Source organism: Carcharhinus amblyrhynchos, chromosome 27, assembly GCF_965287045.1.
Source record: "Carcharhinus amblyrhynchos chromosome 27, sCarAmb.v2.hapA, whole genome shotgun sequence".
Classification (NCBI taxonomy): domain Eukaryota; kingdom Metazoa; phylum Chordata; class Chondrichthyes; order Carcharhiniformes; family Carcharhinidae; genus Carcharhinus; species Carcharhinus amblyrhynchos.
In genome coordinates, this window is record NC_137350.1 from 20,391,996 (window position 1) to 20,419,165 (window position 27,170).

General features: G+C 44.8%; 1 protein-coding gene across 1 annotated transcript in view; it reads right to left on the reverse strand.

Annotated features, from left to right (window-relative positions):
• Positions 1 to 385: 385 nt before the first annotated feature.
• The window catches only part of LOC145359265 (neurabin-2-like), a 236,776-nt gene continuing 209,991 nt past the window's right edge, over positions 386 to 27,170 (reverse strand). The window contains exons 9-11 of the mRNA XM_080213792.1: positions 25,924 to 26,153; positions 15,991 to 16,087; positions 386 to 5,207 (exon numbers count right to left, since the gene is read on the reverse strand). Coding sequence (XP_080069918.1) covers positions 5,154 to 5,207; positions 15,991 to 16,087; positions 25,924 to 26,153 — 381 coding nt within the window. The 3' untranslated portion in view covers positions 386 to 5,153. The remainder of the gene's footprint in view (positions 5,208 to 15,990; positions 16,088 to 25,923; positions 26,154 to 27,170) is intronic.

The window sequence follows — 27,170 nt, forward strand, 5'->3', positions numbered from 1 at the left end:
GATTTTTATTGAATTCAAATTCCATCATCTGCCGTGGTGGGATTCAAACCCAGATTCCCAGAACATTGGCTGAGTTTCTGGATTAATAACCTAGCGATAATACCACTGGGCCATCACCTCCCATTGTGCCTGCCCTATGACCTTGCTGACATTGTACATGGGTAATTGCAGCTCCTTTACATTATTGTTTTAATGTCTATGCTGCAAAAATATTTTTTTTAAATCCAGGTCTAACATTGGCGTTAAGTGATATGTCACTTCCCTTAAATAATGAAACCTGAGCAAGGACAATATATATAAACTTAAAAGGGCACATCCTACAAAAGTGGTATTGTCAACTTTATTCTGTGCTGTTTGAATTCATGCTACACTTCAAGAGAAGAAATGAGTTCAGATATGTTTAATATACATTCAAAATAAAGTAGGTCTTGAGAGATGACATTCAGTTTTAACACAGGGTAGAACATCATGAGGAGCCTACCTATCATTAGCAAGACATCCTGCAAACATTAAGAACTCATTAGTTCCTGTTGTATTCTTGAAACAAAACTCCATATGTCCTCACTATACTACTTAAGAGTCTATCGGACAAGTTTAACCATAAGTAAAAAGAAACAGAAGGTTAATAATTTCATATAAGCTAGATAATACCTTTTTAACAGGAAATTTAATCAACATTCAGCTAACATGGTTAAAAGCCATAAAAGAAACAATTTAAACTTTGCTGAAGTTTGTATACATTTCACCAAATACAATTATCACATATACACAAGTGAAATCAATTCAATTCCAATAAAATCTCAAACAGTGGGCACAAGGTCTGTGCAAACCACTTGGCTGCTGAGGCCACTAAACTAACAATCTGCAGCAAAGAGCATCTGTGTATGCATTTATCAAAATCCCAATATGGCTCAGTGTTTTTCCACTTCTCCCTCCAACTGAAGGAGTACTTGGCAGCTCTAAACAAGAATCTGAATTGAGTTTGATGCGTAGCTCGCTGCTTGAAACGTCTGTCTGCAAATTCTCATCGTAATAATCCAGTAAAATTATTAAGAGGCATTTTTGTGCTCGTTAAGGTGAGGGATGTCAGTGCCAGTGGAATTTTTCACTACGGCTTTGCACCCCGTTTTTAACATGACGCCTTCCCACCACATGGGTAAGATGCAGAGTCGTGCTTCCCTTCCACTGTCACTATGATAGCCTTAACCGTGTTCTCATCTTGTACATCACCATCGCTGAGTGTGATTTGCAATTTAATGTTAATTATTGCTGAAAAGGTTGAAATGGGCTCAGAACACCCGACGTCGTTTCGCTTTAAACCCAAAGAGGTGTGGGAAGGAAATTTTCGTTCTAACAGGCTGGACAAGACACCAAGGACAATCTGGTCTCACCATCCAGCACCCAGTCCCTTCTAACATTTACTGACCACTTCACTGCAGGTGGAAGAACACAATTTATAAGCAAAAGCACTTTGTACATTTTTTATTTCTAACAGAAAAATGTTTTTCTACCCCCTCCCCAACCATCTGTCACCCACCAGCAAGTTCCCTACTTGGTCTGGGAGGACCGACCAGATCAGAGTAGACCTCTCATGTTGCAAGCTGCCCTTCGCTGAGGAGTGTTAATAGGCTATAATGTTCTTCGCCCTCAATGGTTCAGCTGACCAGCAGAAAAATACAATGTCTGAGTGTGACAACATTCAAAAAAGAGGAACAAAATGATAGTGGAAACTGTGATTTAAACTTGGGCTATTGATGCATCTCCAGCGCTCTATACTCCAAGAGATACTGGCTGCCTTTTTTACTCTAATGTTTCAATTAGCCTTGAGGAATAGAATAGCAAATGTTCGTGTGACTGATATCACTGTAACTGATACAGTGGTTAGCACTGCTGCCTCATAGTGTCAGGGACCCAGGTTCAATTCCAGCCTCGGGTCACTGTCTGTGCAAAATTTGCATATTCTCCCAGTGTCTGCGTGGGTTTCCTCCGGGTGCTCTGGTTCCCTCCCACAGTCCAAAGATGGTGCGGATTGGCCATGCCAAATTGCTCCTTAGTGTCTGGGGAATTAGCAGGGTAAATGAAGGTTATGGGAATAGGGCCTGGGTGGGATTGTGGTCAGTACAGACTTGATGGGCCAAATGGCCTCCTCTTGTACTGCAGGAATTCTATAGTCCTAATGAGGTGATAATGTTGGATCATTTATGTAATCTTCTGGGACTGATGAGCATTTTGTTAATGATGTGTTGGCAGTGCTAGGGCAAAAACCAAGGGCCTCAGCAGTCAGTGAAGGGCTGTGCTGCATAGAGGATAATGTGGTATGAATGAAGTGGGCTTAGGGGCACCGAAAGGAACAGAGCTGAGGGGTATGACGAAGCTGATTCAGGCTTGGAAAGGCACATCAAGAATCTTAAAAAGAAAGGTGATTTCCTTCAGTGCTCTTCTCAAATGGGGTGGTTTCTAATTTGGATGCTGTCTGGGGTCTAATGAAACTTGTGCTGCCCCTTTTACTTTGTCCTAATGTAATCTGAGTTTGTCTACTTGGTTTGACCTAAAAGAAACTAATGAAACTTGTATACTGTTTGTGTTCAGACACACGGCACTCCTTCCTAGGCTCTCTGCATTAAAGTCCACTGAGTACATCAGTAGGGTTGCAGGTCTCATACCTTTATACCCAATAATAAAGGGAATGGAGAAAGACTTTCAACCCTGACATCTACAGCTAGTTATATACAATGGTTACCTAGTTAAATACTAACTTGGTTAAACTTAACTGATTGAAACAATTGTCAATGTCAACTGAAACACTTGAGTTTAGATGTAATTTCAATTCTTTCTATTTTGTAGCTCTCTAAGAGGTTTCCTGTTACCACATACTACTTTCTGGTGCTGTTGTGTTCAGTGATACCACCTCATGCTGTAAGAAGAACAGATACAGGGCACAGGTGAGTATGAAGCAGCTGGGGTGAGTGCTGAGCACTTTCTGGAGGCAAACAACAGTTTTATCATCAATAATTAATGTAGAACTCAGCTATGTGCAGTAGCTGTTGGGTAACTCATCTGGTGGTGGTGTAGGTAGTGTCTGAATGTAAGATGCTAAATGTACACTTTGGAGGCAACGTCCCACCTATCACGGTAGCTGGCACTGAGATTGGGACAAGAGATGGTGCTAACGGATTTCAGATATCGCAGCTATAAACATTCCGTACGAACAGCAACAATCACCTCCATACTGCACCATATGTACACACTCTGGTGTTAAATTAATTAAAGTGTTTCTGGCAAAGGTAAGAAGCAGGAGACAGAACAGTGGACCTTTTTGCAGGTCTGAGTATCATCAAACTCTCTGAAGAGAAAAGTGACTCAAGCCATCCAGTTTTGTCCTAGTTATGGCGATATCTCTGCCCAATTTTGAACTTGGAAAACAAGTGGCCATAGCCATTTCAGACATTACACGCAAGTTGGAGGATCGTTTTTTTCTCCCCCCCTCCCCCCACCCCCGGGCATAAATCTGTGATGATAAACAGGTATAGCGAGTTAAATTTGGTTCTAAAAAATATCCTATGTTGGAATGGTTTGATATGTATGTTCCTTGCACAAGAATCTTCCACCCTGTGGAGAAGTCATTCAATCAGACTCCTTAGCGTCTGTAAGACACAGCTCTAGAAATTGATCTGGCCATGTAACAACCTTTTTTTTTACAGTGCAGCTCTGTCATTTTTTTGTTCTTCTTACATTTTATACTACAAATTACATAGATTCAGCTATACATCTACACAAACACTCATCTTCACTTCTGTACATAGGAAATGTCAATGAATGGGAAGATCTACCAAATATGGCACAATGGATAATAATAGGAATGGATGATCAACGCTTGGTAGACGCAAGATAAGCATGGAATAAGGAAGCAGATACATTAAAAAAACAGGCAAATACCATTAATGCAATATTTTCAGCATCTTTAACTTCGCAACCATCTATTTCATTAGTCCATTACAGTGACCAATATTCAACTTCACATTCCAAGTTCACTATGCAAGGTCAGAAAATGCTGGAGAAACCCAGCGGGCAGCACTTTATGGCCACACTTGCCCCTGAGGTCTGAAAATCCTGCCCAATGGATCTTTTCATGGCCCGTCTCGCGTCCGCTCTGATTCCCGTGGCAGGCGGGAAGGGAAAATACTTCCCAGCAGGTCTGACGGCATCCATGGAGAAAGAATAGAGCCAATGTTTTGAATCTGGATGACCCTACGGTTATCCAGACTCAAAACGCTGGCTCTATTCTCTCTCCACTGACGTTATGAGACCTGCTGAGTTTTTCCAGCATTTTCTGTTCTCGTTTCAGATTCCAGCACCCACAGTATTTTGCCTTGGCTATACAAGATGTTTGCTTGTTCAGTAATAAAGTAATGAAATTTGGTTTATTCTTTTAAAATTATATGTCTAAAAACAATTTTCATTAAGACAGGTGCAGGTACCATCACACCATGTCGATTTAAATGACAACATCGCTGAAGTGGAAAAAGTCATTGTTAATATGATGCTTTTCATTACAGAACACAAATTAATAAAATGAGTAGATAAAATAATTATGATTTACACTGATTTGCAAAAAAGAAATCACAGATGCAACAAAAAAAAATACATGGTTGGTTTAACCTGCCTTTTGTCTGTGTTGTACTCACGCATGACCCAAGACAGGTTACGCCGCTTTGTATTCTTAAAATAATAGGTCACCAAAGACTTATAACTAACATCAACTTTGCAATTTACCTTCGTATTGATGGTGCCTTCGATGAACATTCATTTGTTAGAACCTTTCAATCTTTAGAACTAAATAAACTGAATGGGAAATTACTAGTTCTGTGGCTTGAAGAGCAAGTCCAATCCTAGTGCAGACCAGTTCATTGCAGCCCATTCCTACTTCACCGAGCAACTCTGATTTGGCCATCTTGTCCGAAAGTGACTTGGCAAATTGTTATATGAAAGACAATAATGCAAAACTTCCCTAAACACAACTCCTTGCACCCGAGTGCAACTCCTGCAAACCTCCCAGCGGGAAGCAAACAGGATAAATGTCAATTCCCCAAAGCCTGCTGCTCCTGCATGAAGGTTCTGTTTAAAGTACAGGTGACGGAAAGTCATCTTTGCACCTAAATTGCATTTGAATTTTTCATTGACTCTAGACTTGTCTCCAGTTCTGTGACCTGCAAAGTAAAAGGTATAAATTGGAAAATGTGCACAGAACAGAAATACTGACAATATGCAAATAAATATGCACGAAGAGGCAGTGATGTAATGGTATTGTCACTCGACTAGTAGTGCAGAGAGCCAGTACAAGATCTGGGTTCAAAATCCCGCCACGGCAGATGGTGAAATTTGAATTCAATAAAAAATCTGGAAATAAGAAGTCTAATGGTGACCATGAAACCATTTTCAATTGTCAGAAAAACTCATCTGGTGAACTAACAGGGTGACACAGTGGTTAGTACTGCTGCCTCACACTGCCAGGGAGCTGGGTTCGATTCCCAGCTTGGGTCACTGTCTGTGTGGAGTTTGCACACTCGCCCCATGTCTGCATGGGTTTCTTCCGGTTTCCACCTGCAGTCCAAAGTCATGCTGGTTAGGTGCATTGGCCATGCTAAATTCTCCCTCAGTGTACCCGAACAGGCGCCGGAGTGTGGCGACTAGGAGATTTTCCCAGTAACTCCATTGCAGTGTGAATGTAAACCTACTTGTGACTAATAAATAAATTTTTACGTCCTTTAGGGAAGGAAATCTCCCGTCCTTTCCTGGTCTGGCCTTCATGTGACTCCAGACCCACGGCAATGTGGTCGACTCTCAAATGCCCTCTGAAACAGAGGGCAATTAGGGATGGACAATAAATGCTGACCTATCCAGCGATGCCCACACCCCATAAATGAATAAAAAATATATACAGTAATGTTTTTGAATATATGGGTGTCCTAATCTGGCTGTTATGGGGAGAACGTTTGGGAAGTTTACATGCGCAGGATCATTTGCTCTACTAATGCTGACAGAAATAGGTACTGAGATATGCAGTTCAGTCCCTCAAGTCTCCTCCACCATTAAATTAGCTCATGGTTGGTATCTGTAACTCTATTAACTAGCTTTGGTTTCATATCATTTACTACTATTAACAGATGTCCACTGCACTTTGTGAATAAATGACCCCGACTTCCATCCCTGAACAGTCTGGGTCTAATTTGGAGGTTATGTCCACTTATTCACCATAGTAGCACAATGGTTAGCACTGCTGCCTCATAGCACCAGGGACCTGGGTTCAATTTGAGTCACTGTCTGTGTTGAGTGTGCACGTTCTCCCCATGTCTGTGTGGGTTTCCTCCAGGTGCTCCGGTTTCCTCCCACAGCCCAAAGTTATGCAGGTTAGGTTGACTGGCCATGCTAAATTTCCCGTTAGTGTCAGGGGGATTAGCAGGGTAAATACATAGTGTTACGGGATAGGGCCTTGGTGGGATTGTTGTCAGTGCTGGTTCAATGGGCTGAATGGCCTCTTTCTGCACTGTAGGGATTCTATGATTCTGGACTTCCCAGCACATAATTTCATTGCATCAGGACTATGAAAGGGTGCAGTGGTGGTGTTCCTATCGTTAGCCCAGAAGCTCCCACTCCAGAACTTGATGGTCACAGAAGGTGTATTCACAGTGTGACCAATCCTTCCAACTGGTCTGATGGCAAGCAGTAAAGAGTGGGAGAGTTTCCCGGTCAGCTACACTGCACAAGACAAGGGCAAACCACTGCAGTGCTTTGCCAGGCAAAAACAAGGACCAATCCAATGGAAGTCAATGGTCTCTGACACCCTCTTCAGGTATGTATCTGAAGGAGGAGGAGTCTATGAAATTTTAAACACCTCAATTAGCTTACCCATTTGTTATATATTTATGTGGTTGCTTTAAGAGCTGGTCACGTGATTTGATGGTAATGTCATTGGGGTATTTCACAGATTCCTGTTCAGTTTCATTTGCTACTCTGTACAGCCAACATCTCCTACTATAAACCTGTTGTTGTTATTGTGAATCTACGTGTGCACACATCTTTTTCTTTTTGTTTAAAACCCACAATCCCTAACCCAGCTAGACCTGTTAATTCTTCCATGCTTAAGAATACAAGTCTCAATAGGCAATCTGTCCTTGTAATTTAACCCTTTTCACCCTGGAAGCATTCTGGTGAAGCTGTTCTGTACCCATCGGCGGTCAACGCACCTTTCCAGAGGTCCAATTCTGAGAACTGACCTCAATACTCCGGATTTGGCCCTGATTGAGTTTGACACAACGCTCGCACACATTGCAGCCTTTTGTATTCCAATTTAACATTTCTTTAGCTTTTCTTTGACTACTGTTCGTGAAATAAAGAGACAAAATGATTTGAACTTCCCTAGGGATGAAAGAAATAGGCTCTGTGGTGATGTTGATCCAACTACTATAGTTCCAGGTACAAAGGAGATGTTCTTTGCAAAGAACTTCCAATTAGAACATAACATTTGCATTCATTTACAGCTTTGCATGGCCTCAGGATGTTCATAGCAACCTCCGAAAATACAGCTACTGTTTTACCATGAATTCTGCAAGAATTGTTCCAGTTTTACACTTTGCCTGAATCAGACCATCTGCAGGCCAGTAGGCTGCCTGATTTAGACATTTATCTGCGCCACTTGTTACTGGTGGCTCTTGCTATCATTCCGTTTCAGTGCATTACTTAGTGGATTGCATCAGAATAACATATCAGCAGCACGGTGGCACAGTGGTTAGCACTGCTGCCTTACAGCACCAGGGACCCTGGTTCAATTCTGGCCTTGGGTGAGTTGTAATCTGTCCGGAACTGTACAGGCCCCATCTCCTTTAGAATCTGTCCCAATGCTCCAAGGATCTACATTCCTCTCTCCGACACTAACCTCCCAGCCATAGATTAGTCTGCTTTATCTTCCTATTTCAATACTCACATGTGCATAATACAGGGAGTAATCTGGAGATTACTGCTTCTGAGGTCCTGCTTGTTAATTTTCCTCCCAGCTCCCTAAATTCTGACTGCATTCATCTTTCTACCTATATTGTTGGTATCAATGTGGACCACCCCCCTTCTACGACCAGCTTCACCCACCTCCCTTCAGGGTGCTTTGCTGCTGCTCAGTGACATCCTTGATGCTGGCACCAGGGGAAGCAACAAAACATCCTGGATTCACGTCTGCGGCCACAGAAATGCCTATCCATTCACCTAATCATCGAATCACCTATTGCTCTTCTTTGTCCCCCTCTGTACAGCTGAGCCACCCCTGGCTCTGGCGACACTCCTCAATGCGTCATCTCTGTCATCAGTATTCAGAACTCAACACTGATTAGAAATTGGGATGGACTGAGGGAACTTGTGCGCTACTTTCTTGTTGCTTTTTGACTATCTAGTGGTCACCCATTTCCACTAGGACACTAGGAAGTCTAGAGAACCATCGATCTCTGAAGGCAGCAGGACAAGTAGATAAAGGTGGTTAAAAAAGTATGTGGGTACTTGCCTTTATTAGTCAAGGCACAGAATGTAAGAGCAGGGAGGTTATGATTGAGATGTGTAAGACACTCATTAGGTCACAGCTGCAGTACTATGTGCAGTTCTGGTCACCTCATTATAGAAAGGATGTGATTGCACTGGAGGGGGTGCAGAGGAGATTCACCAGGATGTTGCCTTGCTGGAGCACTTACTTCAACTATGAAGAGAGGCTGGACAGGCTGGGGTTCTTCTCCTTGGAGCAGAGAAGGCTGAGGGGGGTCCTGGATGAGGTGTACGGAATTATGAAGGACAATAATAGGATGGATAGGAGGAAACTTTTCCTCTTCGTACAGAGGTCAATAGCAAGAGGGCATAGATTTAAGGCAGGGTGAAGGATATTTAGAGGGGATTTGATGAAAAATCTTTTCATCCAGAAGGTGATGGGAATCTGGAGCTCACTGCCTGGAGGGGGAATAGAAGTGGGAATCCTCACAACATTTAAGAAGCATTTAGATAAGCAGTTGAAATCCCTTAGCATACAAGGCTATGGACCAAGTGCTGGAAAAAGGGATTAGAATATGATAGATGCTTGATGGCTGGTGCAGACACAATGGGCCAAAGAACCTCTTTCTGTGCAGTAAAACTCTATGGGCCCAATTCTCCCAATCCGACATGCACAGTTTTTGTTGTATTGGGTTGGGAGATGCGTGTGTTTTGCACCATTTTGCGGGAATTGTGTACGCGTTCCTGACGTATGCGCGTCTCCCACGACCGGAGAGCAGGCACTGTTGAGACCATACTGGAAACTGGCAGAAAACAAAGTAACTGATTTTAATCTACTTTTCATGTAATTTAAATGTGATTATTGGGCCCGGGACTGAATTCTCTGGGCTCAGTAGCATCTCCCATCCCGCCAGGAGCGTTTCAGTCTGGCGGGGTTTACAGGAGCTGCCAACATTCAGGGAACTGGCAGGAAACCCTGCTGGAGTGAAGAGGGGCAACCAGGCCCCCCCAAGGGGATAGGGAGGAGGGAGGTGGTGTCTCATGGGTATGGGTATCCTGGTAGTGCCAGCCTGTGCCCCCGGCACTGCCCAAGAGGCATCTTGGCACTGCCTGCCGAGCATTGGGCAGTGTCAAGAGGGTGGGGCCTATTGTGGACGGGGCTTAGGGTGATCGATGGGGGTTGGGGGGGTTCTGCTGCCACTCTGCATGGGGATCGCTCAGGTCTGGAGGGAGACCAGCGATTGGGGCAGACTGGAGGGGGGATTCTGCCTGCCAGGGAGGTCTGTCTGACTTCGGGGGGGGCGAGGCTAGTCTGCTGGGGGAAAGGCGTCTTCCGGGGGGGCGGATTGTCACTAATAGTGAGGGAGGGGTGGTGGCTGAACACCAGGGCACTCCGGGGGAGTTTGGGGGTTCGGGGCTTGCCTGGGAATGGTTGTTGGGCTGTGATTGGACTGTTGGGCGGGGAGGGGGGGGTGGTGGCAGAGTGTAGGGGCAGCACTGCAGGGGTCTCGGGCTGGCCAGTGATCGAGCCGGCCAGCAAACTGCAGGTTGACAGTTCGGGACCACTGCGCATGCAGACTCTGGCATGAATAGGCTACGACGCCCCCCTCCCCCCCCCCCGCCCCCCCACCATACCCCCACCCCCACCCCCGAGCTTTTAATGATATTCACAATTATGACCTCTGCATTGCACAGAGTGTGGGAGAGCCGAGCGTGAACTTCCACTGACAAAACAATTGTGATTTGCATCATTTTCCCGCCAATTCAGCACTTAAATTCTATTGGAAAAATCGGGCCCCCTGACTCTCTCCCTGCAGGGTGACCATATCTATAAAACAGGCCATCCACAAAGCTCTCAAACTCCAGAATGTGCCAGAATGTGATGCCAGCTGCTGCTGAAGTTCCGGAGCTCAAGTTGCTACAACTTCCTGAACAAATGGTTAACTCGGATATGGGCAGCAGCCTGGAGTTTCCACATAGCACAGGACATGCACTCTTCAGACTGGAGCAGCCCTGTCACTGAGATCAGCAGATCTTATATAGGCGTGTGCTGGGAATTAGATTGATGTGGAGAGATCTAGGTGACCTGCTGTCTGTCTCTCTGAAGGAATCAAGCCCCATCAGGGCTTAAATCTCTGAAAAGTGCAAGATTCTATTTCCATTTTGGGACGGTACATAAAAGAAAAAAATAACTCAATAATTCCATTTACATTTGAAATGCTGGCTGGTTGAGTGGATCGCTTACCATTCAGAGTCCACTTTGGTAGGAATAATGGTAGGAAGGACTATTACTTACGTGGCGAAAAACTGCAGCAGGCGACGGTGCAGAGGGACCTCGGGGTCCTTGTGCATGAGTCGCAAAAACCCAGCTTGCAGGTGCAGCAGGTGGTCAGGAAGGCAAATGGGATGCTGGCCTTCATAGCGAGGGGGATTGAATATAAAAGTAGGGAGGTCTTGCTGCAGCTGTATAGGGCATTGGTGAGGCCGCAGCTGGAGTACTGTGTGCAGTTTTGGGCGCCGCACCTGCGCAAAGATATTTTGGCCTTGGAGGGAGTGCAGAGGAGGTTTACTAGGCTGATACCGGAGTTGAGGGGGTTGAGCTATGAGGAGAGGCTGAATAAACTAGGCTTGTACTCGTTAGAGTTTAGAAGAATGAGGGGAGATCTCATTGAGACGTATAAGATGATGAATGGGATGGATAGGATAGAGGTGGAGAGGTTCTTCCCGCTCAGAAAGGACAGTAGGACTAGGGGGCACAGCCTCAAGATAAAGGGGAGGCGGTTTAGAACGGAGTTGAGGAGGAACTTCTTCACTCAAAGGGTGGTGAATCTCTGGAATTCTCTGCCCGTTGAAGTGGTGGAGGCTGCCTCGCTAAATATTTTTAAGACGCGGGTTGATGGGTTTTTGATAAGAGAGGGGATTAAGGGTTATGGGGAGAGGGCGGGAAAGTGGAACTGAGCCACGACAGATCAGCCATGATCTTATTGAATGGCGGGGCAGGCTCGAAGGGCTAGATGGCCTACTCCTGCTCCTATTTCTTATGTTCTTATAGGTACACCTTACAATGCGCAAAGGTTGTGATTAGATAGTTGAAGGGTAAGTCTCAAAGATAATGGACTGGTCGCAAACACGTTACTGAGGTGACAATTCTGAGGAGATCAACTGTGAAACGTGAAACAGAAATCGAGAGGCTCTGAGGAATTAATTCAGTGTGTTGATTCCAAAACTGGAGCATTAATAAAAGATGCATCGAGTCTGGCAATTCAAATGAATTTACATGCAAAGGAGTCACAGACTGGCTAATTAGTTGTGGGGCAGCACGGTGGCACAGTGGTTAGCACTACTGCCCCACAGCGCCAGGGACCCGGGTTCAATTTCAGTCTCGGGTCACTGTCTGTGTGCAGTTTGCACGTTCTCCTCGTGTCTGCGTGGGTTTCCTCCGGGTGCTCCAGTTTCCTTTCACACTCCAAAGATGTGCAGGTTAAGTTGATTGGCCATGCTAAATTGTCCCTCAGTGTCAGGGAGATTAGCAGGGTAATTATGTGGGGATATGGGAATACAGTCTGGGTGGGATTGTGGTTGGTGCAGACTCGATGAGTCGATTGGGACCATATGGATTCTTGTCAGTTCAAGAAAGCGTCAATATACACCCATGAACAGTATCATAAAGAATTCATTCTGATCACGTATCTCTCATATTTTGCATTTCCTCTTCCCTTTGATTGGTATTCATGCCACTCCACACTAATGGCGGGGATGGATATTTTCTGAGAGTACAGTACGTACAACAGTGCAGAGGGTAGATTGTCATCATACTCTGGAGTTAATTGGATGATATTGCAGGCAGTTTGCCATTCTCAGATGTAGAATCATTACACCACTTGAGGATTCGGCCCATCGAATTTGCTCTGGCTCTGGTTCAGGCCAGCCAGTCAGTCTCATTCCCCTGCACCGTACCATGGCCTTGCAAACTTACACTGTTGCCCTGCAAGTTTGTTTCCTTCAAGTGCCCATCTAATTTCCTTTGAAACCACTGGTCGCCTCTCCTTCTGCACCCTTTGTCAGCAGGAAGTTCCAGGTCATTGTCATTCACTGAGTAATAAAACTCTTCCTCACATTTCACCTGCATCTCTCGCTCAAAATCTTAAATCTATATCCGTTTTTACTGATGTGCCATAGAAAGTAATTTTTCCCAATGTATCACAGCTTGGTATGGCACCTGCTCTGACCAAGGTCGCAAGAAATTACAAAGGATTGTGAACGTAGCCCAGTTCATCACACAAACCAGCCTCCCATATACTGACTCCGTCTACACTCCCCGCTGCCTTGGAAAAACAGCCAGCATAATCCAGGATCCCACGTACCCTGGATAATCTCTCTTCCACCTTTTTCCATTGGGAAAAAGATACAAAAGTCTGAGGTCACATACCAACTGACTCGAGAACAGCTTCTTCCCTGCTGCTATCAGACTTTTGAATGGACTTATCATATAATAAGCTTATCTTTCCCATCACCCTATCTGTAACTGCAACATTATCTTCTGCACTCTCTCCTTTCCTTCTCCCTTATGTACTCTATGAACAGTATGCTTTGTCAGTATAGTGCGCAAGAAACAATGCTTTTCACTGTATCCCCATACATCTGACAATAATAAATCAAATCAAAAAAATCAAATAATTTTCAGAGTCCCTGGAAATGAAACCCTTTAATAATATCAGAACACTTATTCTCCACCCACAGGCTCCAGAACGGGTGATCCTGTTACAGAATCAAATTTCTTCAGTGGTGTTTCTTTTAAATAAATTAAAAAGCTGCAGGACAACTGGAAACATTATCCTGGTGTTCAGCAACTGCATGAGGGATTGGGTTTGACTTGCGCATTTATGTTAATAATAAAGGCATTAACTTAGAAAGAGAGAGGACGGCTGAGTCCGTGGCAGACAGATTTGAGGAGCTATTTTGTGAGGTTCCAGGTGTGGGATGTATATTATGTGTAACACACAGCATGTAAGTAACATACTGGGGTGCACATTGTCATGTATAACACACAGCATGTACGTAACCTTGTTGATGGTGCATGAGAGTTAGAGGATTGGGGCTCCCTCAGGCCCCCTCCCAGCCCAAGAAACTGCTGGCGGGAGATGGTAAAATTCTGCCTCTGCGAAAAATCTTTAGTATCTCCCTTTCCTGGTAACTGTATCTTTCCAATGATGATAACAACAGTGAGTTCACAATCAGCAGCTGATCTATCCCCGGGCTTGGACAGTAATGAGGTACTGTCTGGTTTAGCTAAAACCCAGAAGTTGAATTCACATCATGGGTACGGTGAACAGAGTGAAAGGTGGAGAAGAGGGCTTGCTGTCGGTTCAGGCCTTTCCAATAAATCCTGGCTCAGAAATCACAACTGCCAAGGTCAGTGGATGAATGCTCACTTAGTACCGTTCATGTGACATTCCTCCATTAGTTTATGCAACTTTTGAACTATTTATTTCAAATGGTTTGCTCTTTCTGCCAAAATGGAATGTCATTCAAATGAATTAAGTGCTCATCTGCAAATATCACCAGCAGTAGGTTGCAGACACATAATCACTGGGGCCTTGTTCTTTCTAAAGGTTCTGTTCACTGATGTGTACAAAACAATCACTGAGTGATATTACAGACACTGCCGAGGTCCGAGTGGAATCATAGAGTAGAATCCTGACAGTGCAGAAGGCCTTTCAGCCCATCAGGTCTGCAATGAATCACCGAACAAACATTTCATCCAGGCCCACCCTCACCTTACCCCGTAACGCCACACATTTAAGCCTCCCAGCCTACACACCTTTGGGCATTTTAGCATGTCCAACCTGCACATCTTTGGACTGTGGGAGGGAACCGGAGCGCCTGGAGGAAACCCATGCAGACATGGGGAAAACGTGCAAACTCCATACCGAAAGTCACACAAGGTTGGAATTGAACTCTGCACTATCTCATTTCTTCCACTATGAACAGTATGCTTCTTCTGTATAGCACGCAAGAAACAATACTTTTCACTGTAAGTTAGTACATGTGACAATAATAAATCAAATCAAAGGATTTCAATTCTTCTGGGTCATTCCCATGATTTTGTGTTAAACGTTTATTTTTTAAAATTATTTATTCATTTATAGGATATGGGCATCGCTGGCTGGATCAACATTTATTGTCCATCCCTAATTGCTCTTGGAGGGCACTTGAAAGTCAGCCACGTTGCTGTGGCTCTAGAGTCACATGTAGGCCAGACCAGGAAAGGACAGCAGATTTCCTTCCCCAAAGGACATCAGTGAACCTGATGGATTTGCCCAACAACAGTTTCACGGTCATCAGTAGATTCTTAATTCCAGATTTTTTTAATTGAATTCAAAATCAACCACCTGCCATGGTGGGATTCGAACTCGGGTTCCCAGAATATTAGCTGAGTTTCTGCATTAATAATCTAGCGATAATACCACTAGGCCATCATCTCCTGTTCCTGTACACTGCTCCAGCTGAAGTTGTGGATGCAGCAAGCCATTGGCTGCTGACAGGAACTTCCAGTCCCACCAGGGTTTGCAGCTTTTTGTGTGGTTTACCCTCGGCCCGTTCCGCTGTTGGGGTCGATTTCGGCAGGCCTGGAAAATTCCAGCATACGGGAAGGGCCGGAAAATCCCACCCAAAGTGCTGCACAGCTGAGGCAACGTTACACAAGTGAGCACTGTGCACATTTCACTTCATCTATTTGTGTTGTCTGTTTATAATATCTCCCGTGCTTTCTGTGGCGATCAAGGGAAGTACTTTTGAATAGTAATTAAGGATCTTACTGTTGTCAATCAGGGATGAATAGAATATCTGGGGGCCAAATCGAAACATACAGCTGCTGAAATACTGATTGTATCCCAGAGGTAAGTGTGCCCTCCAGTGGCCATCCTTTCCCCAAATCTTCCAATTCCTTTATAAGTTGAAGAGTGAGCTTCACCGCCAATATCCTATTTATAATGAGTATCGAAACAGGCAAGATGGATTAAAGTTTATTTGTTAGTGCCACAAGTAGGCTTACATTAACACTGTAATGAAGTTACTGTGAAAGTCCCCTAGTTGCCACACTCGGGCACCTATTCGGGTACATTGAGGGAAAATTCAGCATGGCCAATGCACGTAACCAGCACGTCATTTGGTCTGTGGGAGGAAATCAAAGGAAACACATGCAGACACGGTGAGAACGTGCAGACTCCACACAGACAGTGACCCAAGCCGGGAATCGAACCTGGGTCCCTGGCGCTGTGAGGCAGCAGTGCTAACCTAATTAAAACTTCTTAAAAGGATTTTTGAGGTATACTCTGTTGAGATATACAATTTTGGAACATATGATAATATTTAAGATATACAAATGAGATTTTTGCAAAGAGAGTTTTCTATGATTACGTGACAAAGTTCACTTTGTAATCTTCTACTATTAGCAGTCTGGTGCCATACCTTACTCTGAAGTTTCTCAATCTCCTCTTTATGTGAATTTTCAGTTTCTTCTAATGTTCTCCTTTGAGCTGTTTCTTTCTTCAGAAATTCTATTTCCCTGAAAGAAGATAGAAATGAAAAAAATGAGATTCCCAACAGCTGAATGGCTTTTATTTAAATTACAGACTGAGATCTCCAATGGACAAAGCTCTAATGTATCCATATTACATTCCTGCATATACTATTATTAAGTAGGTAGTAATCTAGTCCCTGCATACAAATGCTGCACCCAGGGTCATGGGCTAAGTGCATTAAATGTCCATCTACACACTGCAGACTGAAAACCCTTCCTGAGCAGCTGTTCATACTGTACCCGTCTGATATTCTCCAACAGGAATGACGATAATAAATGCCCAATATTACTCACAATTAACTCACTGCCTGAATGGGAATATATTTTGCAAATTGTACGCAATTACATATCCTGTAAAGATTCTGCAGCAAAAAAATCCATCCATGTTTGCAGATGACAGGGGTTGGCAGGTTTCCAGTACAACTATAGCCTAAAATCGACAGATTGAACCCATCAAAAGGAACACCCTGGTGTTCATTTGTAGCTTTTCTCAGCATTTTCAGAGATTTGTGAACAGTTATTGTATAACAAGAAAAGTAAGAAATACTTGCATTCCTACAATGCCAATCACAACTCCAGGAATCCAAAAGGGCTTTACATTTGAAGTTTAGTCGCTGTTGCAATGTTGCACAGTGAGGAGCATCACCTGAATTAAGTCTGTGGCAGGGAGAGCCTGTGGGCCACTCTCCCCATCCCCTGGCAACGGAGGCATTTGAATGGCATTTCATGTCCCCATAGGTGCCTCATGCTGCCATCGCTGGTATAGTAACCCAGCAAAAAGTCTGACAACACCAGGTTTTAGTCCAACCGATTTATTTGATAATACTCACAAGCTTTCGAGGGGACTGCCTCTTCGTCAGGAACACACTCACACACCCATGCGCACATCCATGCGCGCGCGTGCACACACACACACACACACACACGTGGGGATACGTCAGCAAACCCATGCAGGGTTGCATGACGGCTCCTGGTAGGGGGACAGAAGTGGGAGGCCGTGAGGTGGGTTGGGGACTGTTCAAAGCACTCCGTGCCTGATCAAGGCTCCCGGCATGAGAAAGGCAGTATTTGTTGCTGCAAGTCACCCCCTCCCCCCCACCACCTTGCCCCACATCCCCCCGCCAACCTTTCTGTTGTTCATTGAATCCCTACAGTTCAAAAGGAGGCCATTTGGCTCTTCAAGCCTGCACTGATAAAAATCCCATCCAGGCCATATCCCTGTAACCCCATGTGCTTACCCTCCTAAGACACTAAAAGGCAATTTCAGCATGGCAAATCCACCTAACCTGCACATCTTTGGACTGTGGGAGGAAACCAGAGACCCCAAGAAAACCCATGTAGACACAGGGAGAACATGCAAACTCCGCACATACTGTGATCCGAGGCTGGAATTGAACCTGGGTCCCTGGCATTGTGAGATAGCAGTGCTAACCACTGTCCCACCACCACCTGCACTCACACGCCACCTCCCAACCTCCCTGCTTCCTTACAATCTCCATGCCGCAATCTCCCTCCTAGCATTATCATTGATGGCCTGGGATAATGCGATGATCCTCAACCTCAGGGTCATTGTACTAGCAGCAGCCAATGCCTCGCCAGTGGCATTGCTTGTCAATAGAACTGCCGGCTTCTAATTGGCTGGCAGCACTTGGTAGGCGGGCCTCTGTGTCTTAGATCTTGGAGAAGGCCCATTGGTGTCCAATAAAATGCCTTAAGACATCAAGCCTACTCTAAAAGAGGCAACATAGGCTCTTCAATGGCTACCTACCCAGTGGGCAAGACCTCCATCAACTCAATTAAACATCATCCTACATGTAAATAAATTGGTTAAATGCTTAAGAGATTAGACACAATTATATTTGAACTGGATATCTTATCTAACAACATGGGAAAGAATGAAGATGGTATTCTAGAAATCTTTGCTTAGATTAATTATAGGCGCTGACATAGAATTGTGGGAGGAGGCTTGGTGGGAAGGCAATGAGATTGGTTTTGACCAAATTCAAGAGACGGTTGATGGAAGGTGGCAGGATTAATCAGGCAGCATGGTGGCACAGTGGTTAGCACTGGTGCCTCGCAGCACCAGGGACCGCGGTTCAATTCCAGCCTCAGGTCACTGTCTGTGTGGAGTTGGCACATTCTCCCCATATACGTGTCGGTTTCCTCCAGGTGCTCTGGTTTTCTCCCACAGTCCAAAGATGTGCGGGTTAGGTTAACTGGCCATGTTAAATTGACCCTAGTATCAGGGGATCAGCAGGGTAAATATGTGGGGTTTTGGGAATAGAGCAATGAGTGTGGTCATTGCAGGCTCGAGGGGCTGAATGGCCTCCTTCCGCACTGTAGGGATTCTATGATGCTGAACATAGTTGGACTCCCTTTCTGCAGGACCATATAAAACACTTCATTACCCATTGCTGAATCACTGGCTCACTTTGGTTATTTGCCACAACAAAGAAATACTAACCCTTAAGATTGATTGTTGTAGGAAATAGAATAGTTAAGATCTATTCCTAATAGCTTAGGTCTCTAAACAACTGCACAGTGAAATCATTATTCAACTACTGGCTTAGGTAGTGACAGATAGAGGAATAAGACAGCTTCCTGGATCCAAATAAGACTTGGAAATGACATTAGGGAACACCCAAGGATGATTTCTAAAGGCCACCCATTCAGAACGTGATATCGATTACAGGTGACCATTGAAACTACTGTTAAAACAAAAAGGGTGTCCGTAGATCAGCCATGATCATGTTGAATGTGGTGCAGGCTTGAAGAACATGGTGGCTTACTTCTGTTTCTATTAGTGTGTGTGTATTTTTTTATTCATTCATGGGACATGGGCGTCGCTGCTGGCCAGCATTTATTGCCCATGCCTACTTGCCTTTGGAGGGCAGTTGAGAGTCAACCACATTGCTGTGGCTCTGGAATCACATGTAGGCCACACCAGGTAAGGATGGCAGATTTCCTTCCATAAAGGACAGAAGTGAACCAAATGGGTTTTTCCGGCAATTGACAATGGTTTCATGGTCATCAGTGGATTCATAATTCCAGATTTTTTTTTTGAATTCAAATTTCAGCATCTGTCATGGTGGGAGTCGAGTCCGGGTGCCCAGAACATTGACTCAGTTTCTGGATTAATAATCTAGCGAAAATAGCACAGGCCATCTCCCTCCTCTTGCGTAAGGGACTTCAACCTTACATCAGAGATTAAATGTTGGTGGTGCTTTACCTTGCCAATGACTAAGTGAAGATCCCAATTTGGGAACCAAATGACAATTCGTGCCCAAATGCTTAATAGTTGACTCCTACTGGTCCAGCTTAATTTTTATAGACCAACACTAGTTGAACTGGCTAGTTGTACCCTTAGAGACTTCTCTGTTTCCCTTACTGTCTTCATCTAAATTTCTACGAGACACATGTGGTTCTTTTACAAATAAAGCTCGGATCCTGACACTATGGATTCAGTGGCAGCAGCAAAAGATTTCTCTATCTGAAACTGCTGACAACTGCAGAATTTTTTTAAAGTTTGAGAGCTGAGGTACGTTGTACTAATCACTTCAGTCAAACCTGATGCTTCAGGCAATCTTTATGAACATTCAACGCTCCACAAACTCAATCAATCGCTAAGTCATGCAATTAACTCAAACTTTCCGCTGGAACTCTCCCAGTGCAGGTGGGTTTGGAGGCTGGAAAATCAGTCTAAATTGCCGTTGGGTCGACTATTCTGAACTCTTCTGGCTACCTGTCATCTTTCCAGGTGTGGGGTGGGAGTGAAGTTAGAAAGCCCTTGGTTGAGATAGGTCGCCACTGAAGCGGTCAAAATGACATTTAGGGGCCTTTTTAATGGCTCACTGCTCGGAAACTTGGCCAGTTAGAATAGTGATATTTGAATTCGGTAAAGAAAAATCTGGAATTATCAGTTTAATGATGATCACGAACCCATTGTCGATTGTCGGAAATGCCCATCTGGTTCACGAATGACCTTTTAAGAAAGGAAATCTGTCGTTCTTACCTGGTCTGGGTCGTGCGTGGGCTGCTCTTGGAGGTTCCGGGAGTGGCCTAGTACTTTGTGTCGTTGTGTGTGCTTAATCCTGGACCAGCAGATGGGCGCTGCAACAGCTCAGTGACTATCACTGCTAGCTGCGCAGATACATGGATTTGGGCCTGTGTCTGTGGGAGTTTGCGCATTCTCCCTGTGGTTGCGTGGGTTTCCTCCGGGCGCTCCGGTTTCCTCCCACACCCCAAAGATGTGCTCTTAGGCTGACTGGTGTACCAAATTGACACTATTCTCCCCTGAATCTGGCTACATTAGGGGTTCCACTCACATACACACAGGGCGGGATAGGTGTGGGAAGACGAGGCGGCGCTGGCTCATTGGGCCGAAGGGCCTGTTTCCCGTGCTGGGATGTTCTTTGTTCTTTGTACATATGACTCCAGAGCCACAGCAATGTGGTTGACTGTCAACTGCCCTCTCAAACGGAGGGCAGCTAGGAAAGGGCAATAAATGCTGGGCCCAGCCAGTGATACTCACGTCCGTAAATGAATAAAACAATACTTTTATATTAGTTTAATAAGGTGGAGTTTAAGCAAATAGGTCTTGCAGGTCATGAATGTCTGAAGATGAGAAGTGGCTTTAAGGTTCAGTAGGCTTGGGCATCTCAGTATTAAGGAATTCCAATGTATTAGATACTATTGTCATCATGTTTCGAGGTAAGGCCAGCATCTGTGGAAGTGAGTCTCTCTGAGAGAGAGAGAGGAAATGCAGCATGGGATCAAATAGCAGGTCATGAACAGCTTGCCTCTGTTTAAAACAGTGATTGAGGATGCAGGAATAGAAAGCTTGTTGCGTAGACCAAAAAAAGATTTAGTCTTTCTAAAAGCTATATGCTGTGCACTGGTATGCTGTATATAAAGCAATCCACTTCACTGGCTTATAACTGGCCTCTCACTCGGCTGTTGATCAGTCCAGTTCAGAATGTAAGAGAAATGTAAACAAGCATCAGGATCACCTGACTTGAGAGAAGACCAAGTGTTCAAACTAATGTTGATCAGATCTTGGAATATCTTTGGAATATGTGGATCAGATCAGACAGTACTAAATGGCACAACTGACAGAAGGTTTTGATACATATGGTGTCTGTAATGACATCAATCAGGCCATTGAAGTTGGCCAATTGGAGTATGAACTTTCTGATTAAGGATCCAATTGATGGGCCAATCAGGGAGTCTTTGCCTTGTACTTAACCAAGAGTGTCAGTTCCTGATACTCCTCTGGAGATAGACAGCAAACGGCTAGCACTTTGTGTACTGCTGTTCGAGTTGTAGTTCAAGGGATTTTGGTGACGGGATTTCTGCCTCCAAAGACTTATCACACTGTCTTAGTGAATTTTCTGTATGAATCACTCAAGGTGGCTAACATTGGCAATAGGGACAACTTATATATCTAGGTGGTATCATAGTGGTATTGTCACTGGACTAGTAATAGAGAACCCAGGGTAATATGTCAGGAACCTGGGTTCAAATCCTCACCATGGAAAATGATAGAATTTAAATCAAATAGAAATTTGGAGTCCAATAATGATTGTTGTAAAAACCCATCTGGTTCACTAATGCCCTTTAGGGAAGGGGAATTGCTAACTGTAGACAAAGAAAGAATGACTACAACAATGGCAATATTAGCTTTAAAAAGCAATGGTGTGTCTGAGGGTTGAGCATGCTGGGAAGTTGTTCACTTTGAATTTGTCATGATGGCACCAAGTTTTACGTGGGCCACATGCTATCTGAACCAATCATCTTGGAGTTGTTTACAAGTCATTTCATTGGCTGTTCAAGCAATGTGATCAGTTTCCAGTTATACTATTGGCTGGGAGCCAAAGAATTTTCCAGAAAGTTGAAACAATTTGTAGATAAAAGACATGTGCAGTCTTTTTTCTGCAGCGATAACTCTAGAGATCAATTGTCTCAAGAAGAATGCCCTGAAGAACACTGTCAGAGATCACAAAGACAGATTCTACATTGGGGAACAGTAGTGTTTGTTTTTGGTTGAAGATTTAGAGTTAATATTCAGGTAGAGAGCTAATATTCAGGTAAAAAGCTAATGTTCATACAGAAATATTTGAACATTGAACATTAAAGTGCAGTACAGGCCCTTCGGCCTTCGATGTTGTGCCAATCTGTGAAACCAATCTAAAGTCCATCTAACCTACATTATTCCAATGTCATCCATATGTTTATCCAATGACCATTTAAATGCCCTTAATGTTCGCGAGTCCACTACTGTTGCACGCAGGGCAATCCACTTCCTTACCACTCTCTGAGTAAAGAACCTACCTCTGACATCTGTCCGATATCTATCACCCCTCAATTTAAAGCTATGTCCCCAGTGGTTCCAATGGTTCTCTGCCCAAACTGTAGAAGGCTTCTCTCCCACAGATCAATGAGATACAACCTTATTTGTTATTGTTCCAGTTGGATAATATCTCCTGACCCTCTCATGGGATCAGAGGAAGTCTCTGCGTTCCACACTAACGTGGCCTTACCCTTGAGGAGAAACCCAGGAGTCAATGGTTTTCTGGTAAGATCCATCTCTGGAATGACCCATTCCCAAACATCCATCTCCACCAATGAGAAAGAACATGGCTCATGTCAGGATGTTGTTAATGTGTCTTCAGCCTCATCCAACAGGAAATTAATAGATTCTTAAGATTTAATGGCCAGGATTTGATGGCTCCTCCTACCTGGTGGGATATTACATTCCTGCCAAAGTAAATGGGAATTTAAAAAACTGCAGCAGGCGACGGTGCAGAGGGACCTCGGGGTCCTTGTGCATGAGTCGCAAAAACCCAGCCTGCAGGTGCAGCAGGTGGTCAGGAAGGCGAATGGGATGCTGGCCTTCATAGCGAGGGGGATTGAATATAAAAGTAGGGAGGTCTTGCTGCAGCTGTATAGGGCATTGGTGAGGCCGCAGCTGGAGTACTGTGTGCAGTTTTGGGCGCCGCACCTGCGCAAGGATATTTTGGCCTTGGAGGGAGTGCAGAGGAGGTTTACTAGGCTGATACCGGAGTTGAGGGGGTTGAGCTATGAGGAGAGGCTGAATAAACTAGGCTTGTACTCGTTAGAGTTTAGAAGAATGAGGGGAGATCTCATTGAGACGTATAAGATGATGAATGGGATGGATAGGATAGAGGTGGAGAGACTCTTCCCGCTCAAAAAAGACAGTAGGACTAGGGGGCACAGCCTCAAGATAAAGGGGAGGCGGTTTAGAACGGAGTTGAGGAGGAACTTCTTCACTCAAAGGGTGGAGAATCTCTGGAATTCTCTGCCCGTTGAAGTGGTGGAGGCTGCCTCGCTAAATATTTTTAAGAAGCGGGTTGATGGGTTTTTGATAAGAGAGGGGATTAAGGGTTATGGGGAGAGGGCGGGAAAGTGGAACTGAGCCACGACAGATCAGCCATGATCTTATTGAATGGCGGGGCAGGCTCGAAGGGCCAGATGGCCTACTCCTGCTCCTATTTCTTATGTTCTTATGTTCTTATGTAAATGGCCCACTGCATCCACCAGTAGGAGACACACTGTGGGGGCCGTAAAATTCTGAAGCACAGGCACGTCTGTTCTGCTTGAGTATATTTTGCAAACGTGAAGCAAGTTTCACCAGCTATTTTATTTAGTCACATTCTACTCAACAATCAAGTAGTTCAGCAACTGTGAACAGATAATTACATTTTGAATCCTTTGATAAGGGAAGGTAATTAGCCATAGCTCAAAAAGGACCATGGACATCTCTCACTAACAGATAGAGAGACATAGGGTGGAATTTTACCACTTCACTCCATCCATCAATGGCCAAGATCCGGAAAATCAGGATCACGTCTGATTTCTCAGCTCTCGCCACCGTCCGAGAGCCGGATTTCCAGCCCAGTCAGTCTCTCGCCAGAAATGGGAGAGGTTGAATAATTTATTCAAATATATTTTAATGAGAATTTACGTGGCGTTAGCGAGCCCGGCGCTAAGCTCGCTTACCTTTGTGGCCTCGCTGGGACAGGTTCTCTCCAGCAAGGAAAACTCCTGCTCCACCTGAACCAGGAACAGTTGTGTTGCCCTTGCTGGTAGAACCAGAAGCCATTGAGGCCCTGGGGATGCCAAGTGCAAGATGGGTGTGCTGGTTGGGCAGTACTAACCTGATAGTGCCAGCCTGAAACCTTGGCATTGCCAGACTGACACCTTAGTAATGCCCACTGGGCACCTTCGCACTGCCAACCAGGCAGTGTCAGGGTCTATGGGAGGCAGGGCTTAAAGGGGCAGAGCTTATAGGGGTGGGGCCTATGTGGGTGGGGTCCAAAGCGGCAACCTGATTGGGGAAGGAGGGGGGGCCGCTGCGCACTCTGCCTGCGATTAGATCAGGGGGAGGGGCCCCACTCTCCATTACTATCATTGGTGGTGGGGGGGAGATGCGATCAGTCCAGCAGTAGTGGGGGACGCCAGGGATTGCATTTCGGTTGGTGTGGTGCTCGCAGTGAGTGGGGTGGAGAGGTGGAGTTTATTTAGGCTGCCTACAACAGCAGGGGCCTGACAGCTCTCTCTGTGTCTGTCAGATCTCTGCTGCTACTATTGCATAGGTGCAGAATCAGAGATCCGCACACGTGCAATAGCTCCCTCTGCAGGCTGGCTGGCGAATTAAGCCCAGCCCACTGCCTGCAGTAGCTAGAAATGGTCTTTTTTTTTATGATGTACACAAGATTGGCGTGAAGATGCACCCAAAAAACAGATCTGCAACTTTCTCATTTTCACGCTAGCTGGACACCCATAATGTTTTTGAAGAACACCAATCTGCAAGTATGTGGCAACACAAGGTGCCAGGCCTCTATGAACTATCTCAGCCAGCACAGGAATTGAACGCTCACCATTGGCATCAGTCTGCATCGCGTTCTAGCCATTCAGCCAACTAAGTGACCCCCACAGCCTTTGTAGATCATAAAATGATACAACCCCTACAGAAGGGGGGAGGCCACTGGGCCCATCAAGTTTACGCTGACTCTCCAACACAGCATCCTAGCCAAGCCCAACCCTGTAACCCATGTATTCACCCCACTGATCCCCCCAGCCCACACATTCTGGGACACTAAGTGGCAATTTAGCATGGCAAATCTACCTAACCTGCACATCTTTATTTGGATTGAGACAGGAAATCGGAACGCCCGGAAGAAACCTACGCAGACACGGGAAAACACGCAAACTCCACACAGATGGTCAGCTGAGGCCAGAATTGAATCAGGTCTGTGGCGCTGTGAGGCAGCAGTGATACCCACTGTGCCACCATGCTGCCCCGATGTTGATGCGGAAAGGCCATCTAACTATGAAGGCACTTCTTTTGATGACTGGTGGGGTTAATACATGGGTCATTGCAGAGGCTGTACCATCTTAGCAAAACCTGCGGTCAGTGTAACATTCCAATTAGCACCTCAGCCTCCTGAATGTTAATCCTCCACATGTTTTGCTGACTTTATTGGCTTCCTGTCAGGGAAGATTTCCCCTTGTGCACCAATTGCAGAAAAATCATAAATGAGTGTGCAACAAGAAAAATATTCCCCTGGATACAATGAACGAATAAAAAGAAATGGGGTAGATTTTCCACTTCACCACCTGGACAGTAAGGTGGAATAGGTCAGCGTCTCGTTGAAGAATTCAAATGATTTTCACTCGATTTATTCAAATGATAATCAACCTAATTTTACAATACGAAAAACCCACTCTGTCAGTTCACCAACTAGCTGGTTAAAAAAACAAATCCCCTCACACAATAATACAGCATTGGACGTTCTTACTTCTGCTGGTATTCTTTAATCAAGCGTTTTGCTTTGCTGTATTTCCTCTCTAAGGCCTGGTATTGAGCCTGCGTCTCTTTCAGATGCTCGTCCACTGCTTGACAAAGAGTTTGGGCCTCGATCCAGTAGCTCTCCAGTTTCTCCATCCGGTCCTTGTTTTCCTCGACGCTCTGCTCAAGTTGGGCCTTCTCCATTCGCCAGCGCATTTTCTCCTGTTCCGTCGAGTGAAGCTGAACAAAATACAGAGGAGAAACCCAACATCAGTTTCGGCAGAAGGGACACGAAGAATGGTAACTACAGCACAAAGCAACTCTTTCCATTCCCGATCAAACATCTGAAAAGCAGAGTCAATGGATGACAGATTTTAATCAGGTTTACACATTGAGAAATCAATACAGAATTTACTCCCTCCTGTACCTTCGAGTTAAAACACTGGTTAAAATGTTTGGGAGCAAATTCTCTACGGATTCCTCTGCTAAAGCCATCAATTGTTGAAAGTGAGCAGGCTAAAGATTCTGCTGGAATCAAATTTGGCATTTAGCAGCAAGATTAAAAGCAGCAGCTGGAGGATCAAGCCATCTCATCGGACTCCGTGGCAGTTTTAACTGATATTAAAATCCAGAGTCTGCAAAATAAACTCAGGCCAAGAGAATGCTGTTTGTGTTCTCCTGACTGCCAGTAGTCAGACTGAAGATGCAAAGTGTTCTAATGCTTAAATGTGGACAACGAGCTCATCAAAACATGAGATGCAGCTCAGCCCTTTAATCAGCTCCCTGTACACAGTGTAAGACATCATTTGACACTCCGTCTACACTTCACGCTGCCTCGGAAAAGCAGCCAGCATAATCAAGGACCCCCGCATCCCGGGTATATGCTCTTCCATCTTCTTCCATTGGGAAAAAGACACAAAAGTCTGAGGTCACGTACCAACTGACTCAAGAACAACTTCTAACCTGCACCCACCAGATTTTTGAATGGACCTACCTGACATTAAGTTATGATGTGGAGATACTTGCGTTGGACTGGGGTGAGCAGAGTAAGAAGTCTCACAACACCAGGTTAAAGTCCAGCAGGTTTATTTGGAATTATGAGCTTCTGGAGCGCTTGTGATTCCAAGTAAACCTGTTGCAATATAAGTTGATCTTTCTCTCCAGCCTGCCTGTAACTACAACACTAGATTCTGCACCCGGTCCTTTCCTTTTCCTTTATGTACTCTATGAACTGTCTGCTTTATCTGTTTAGCACGT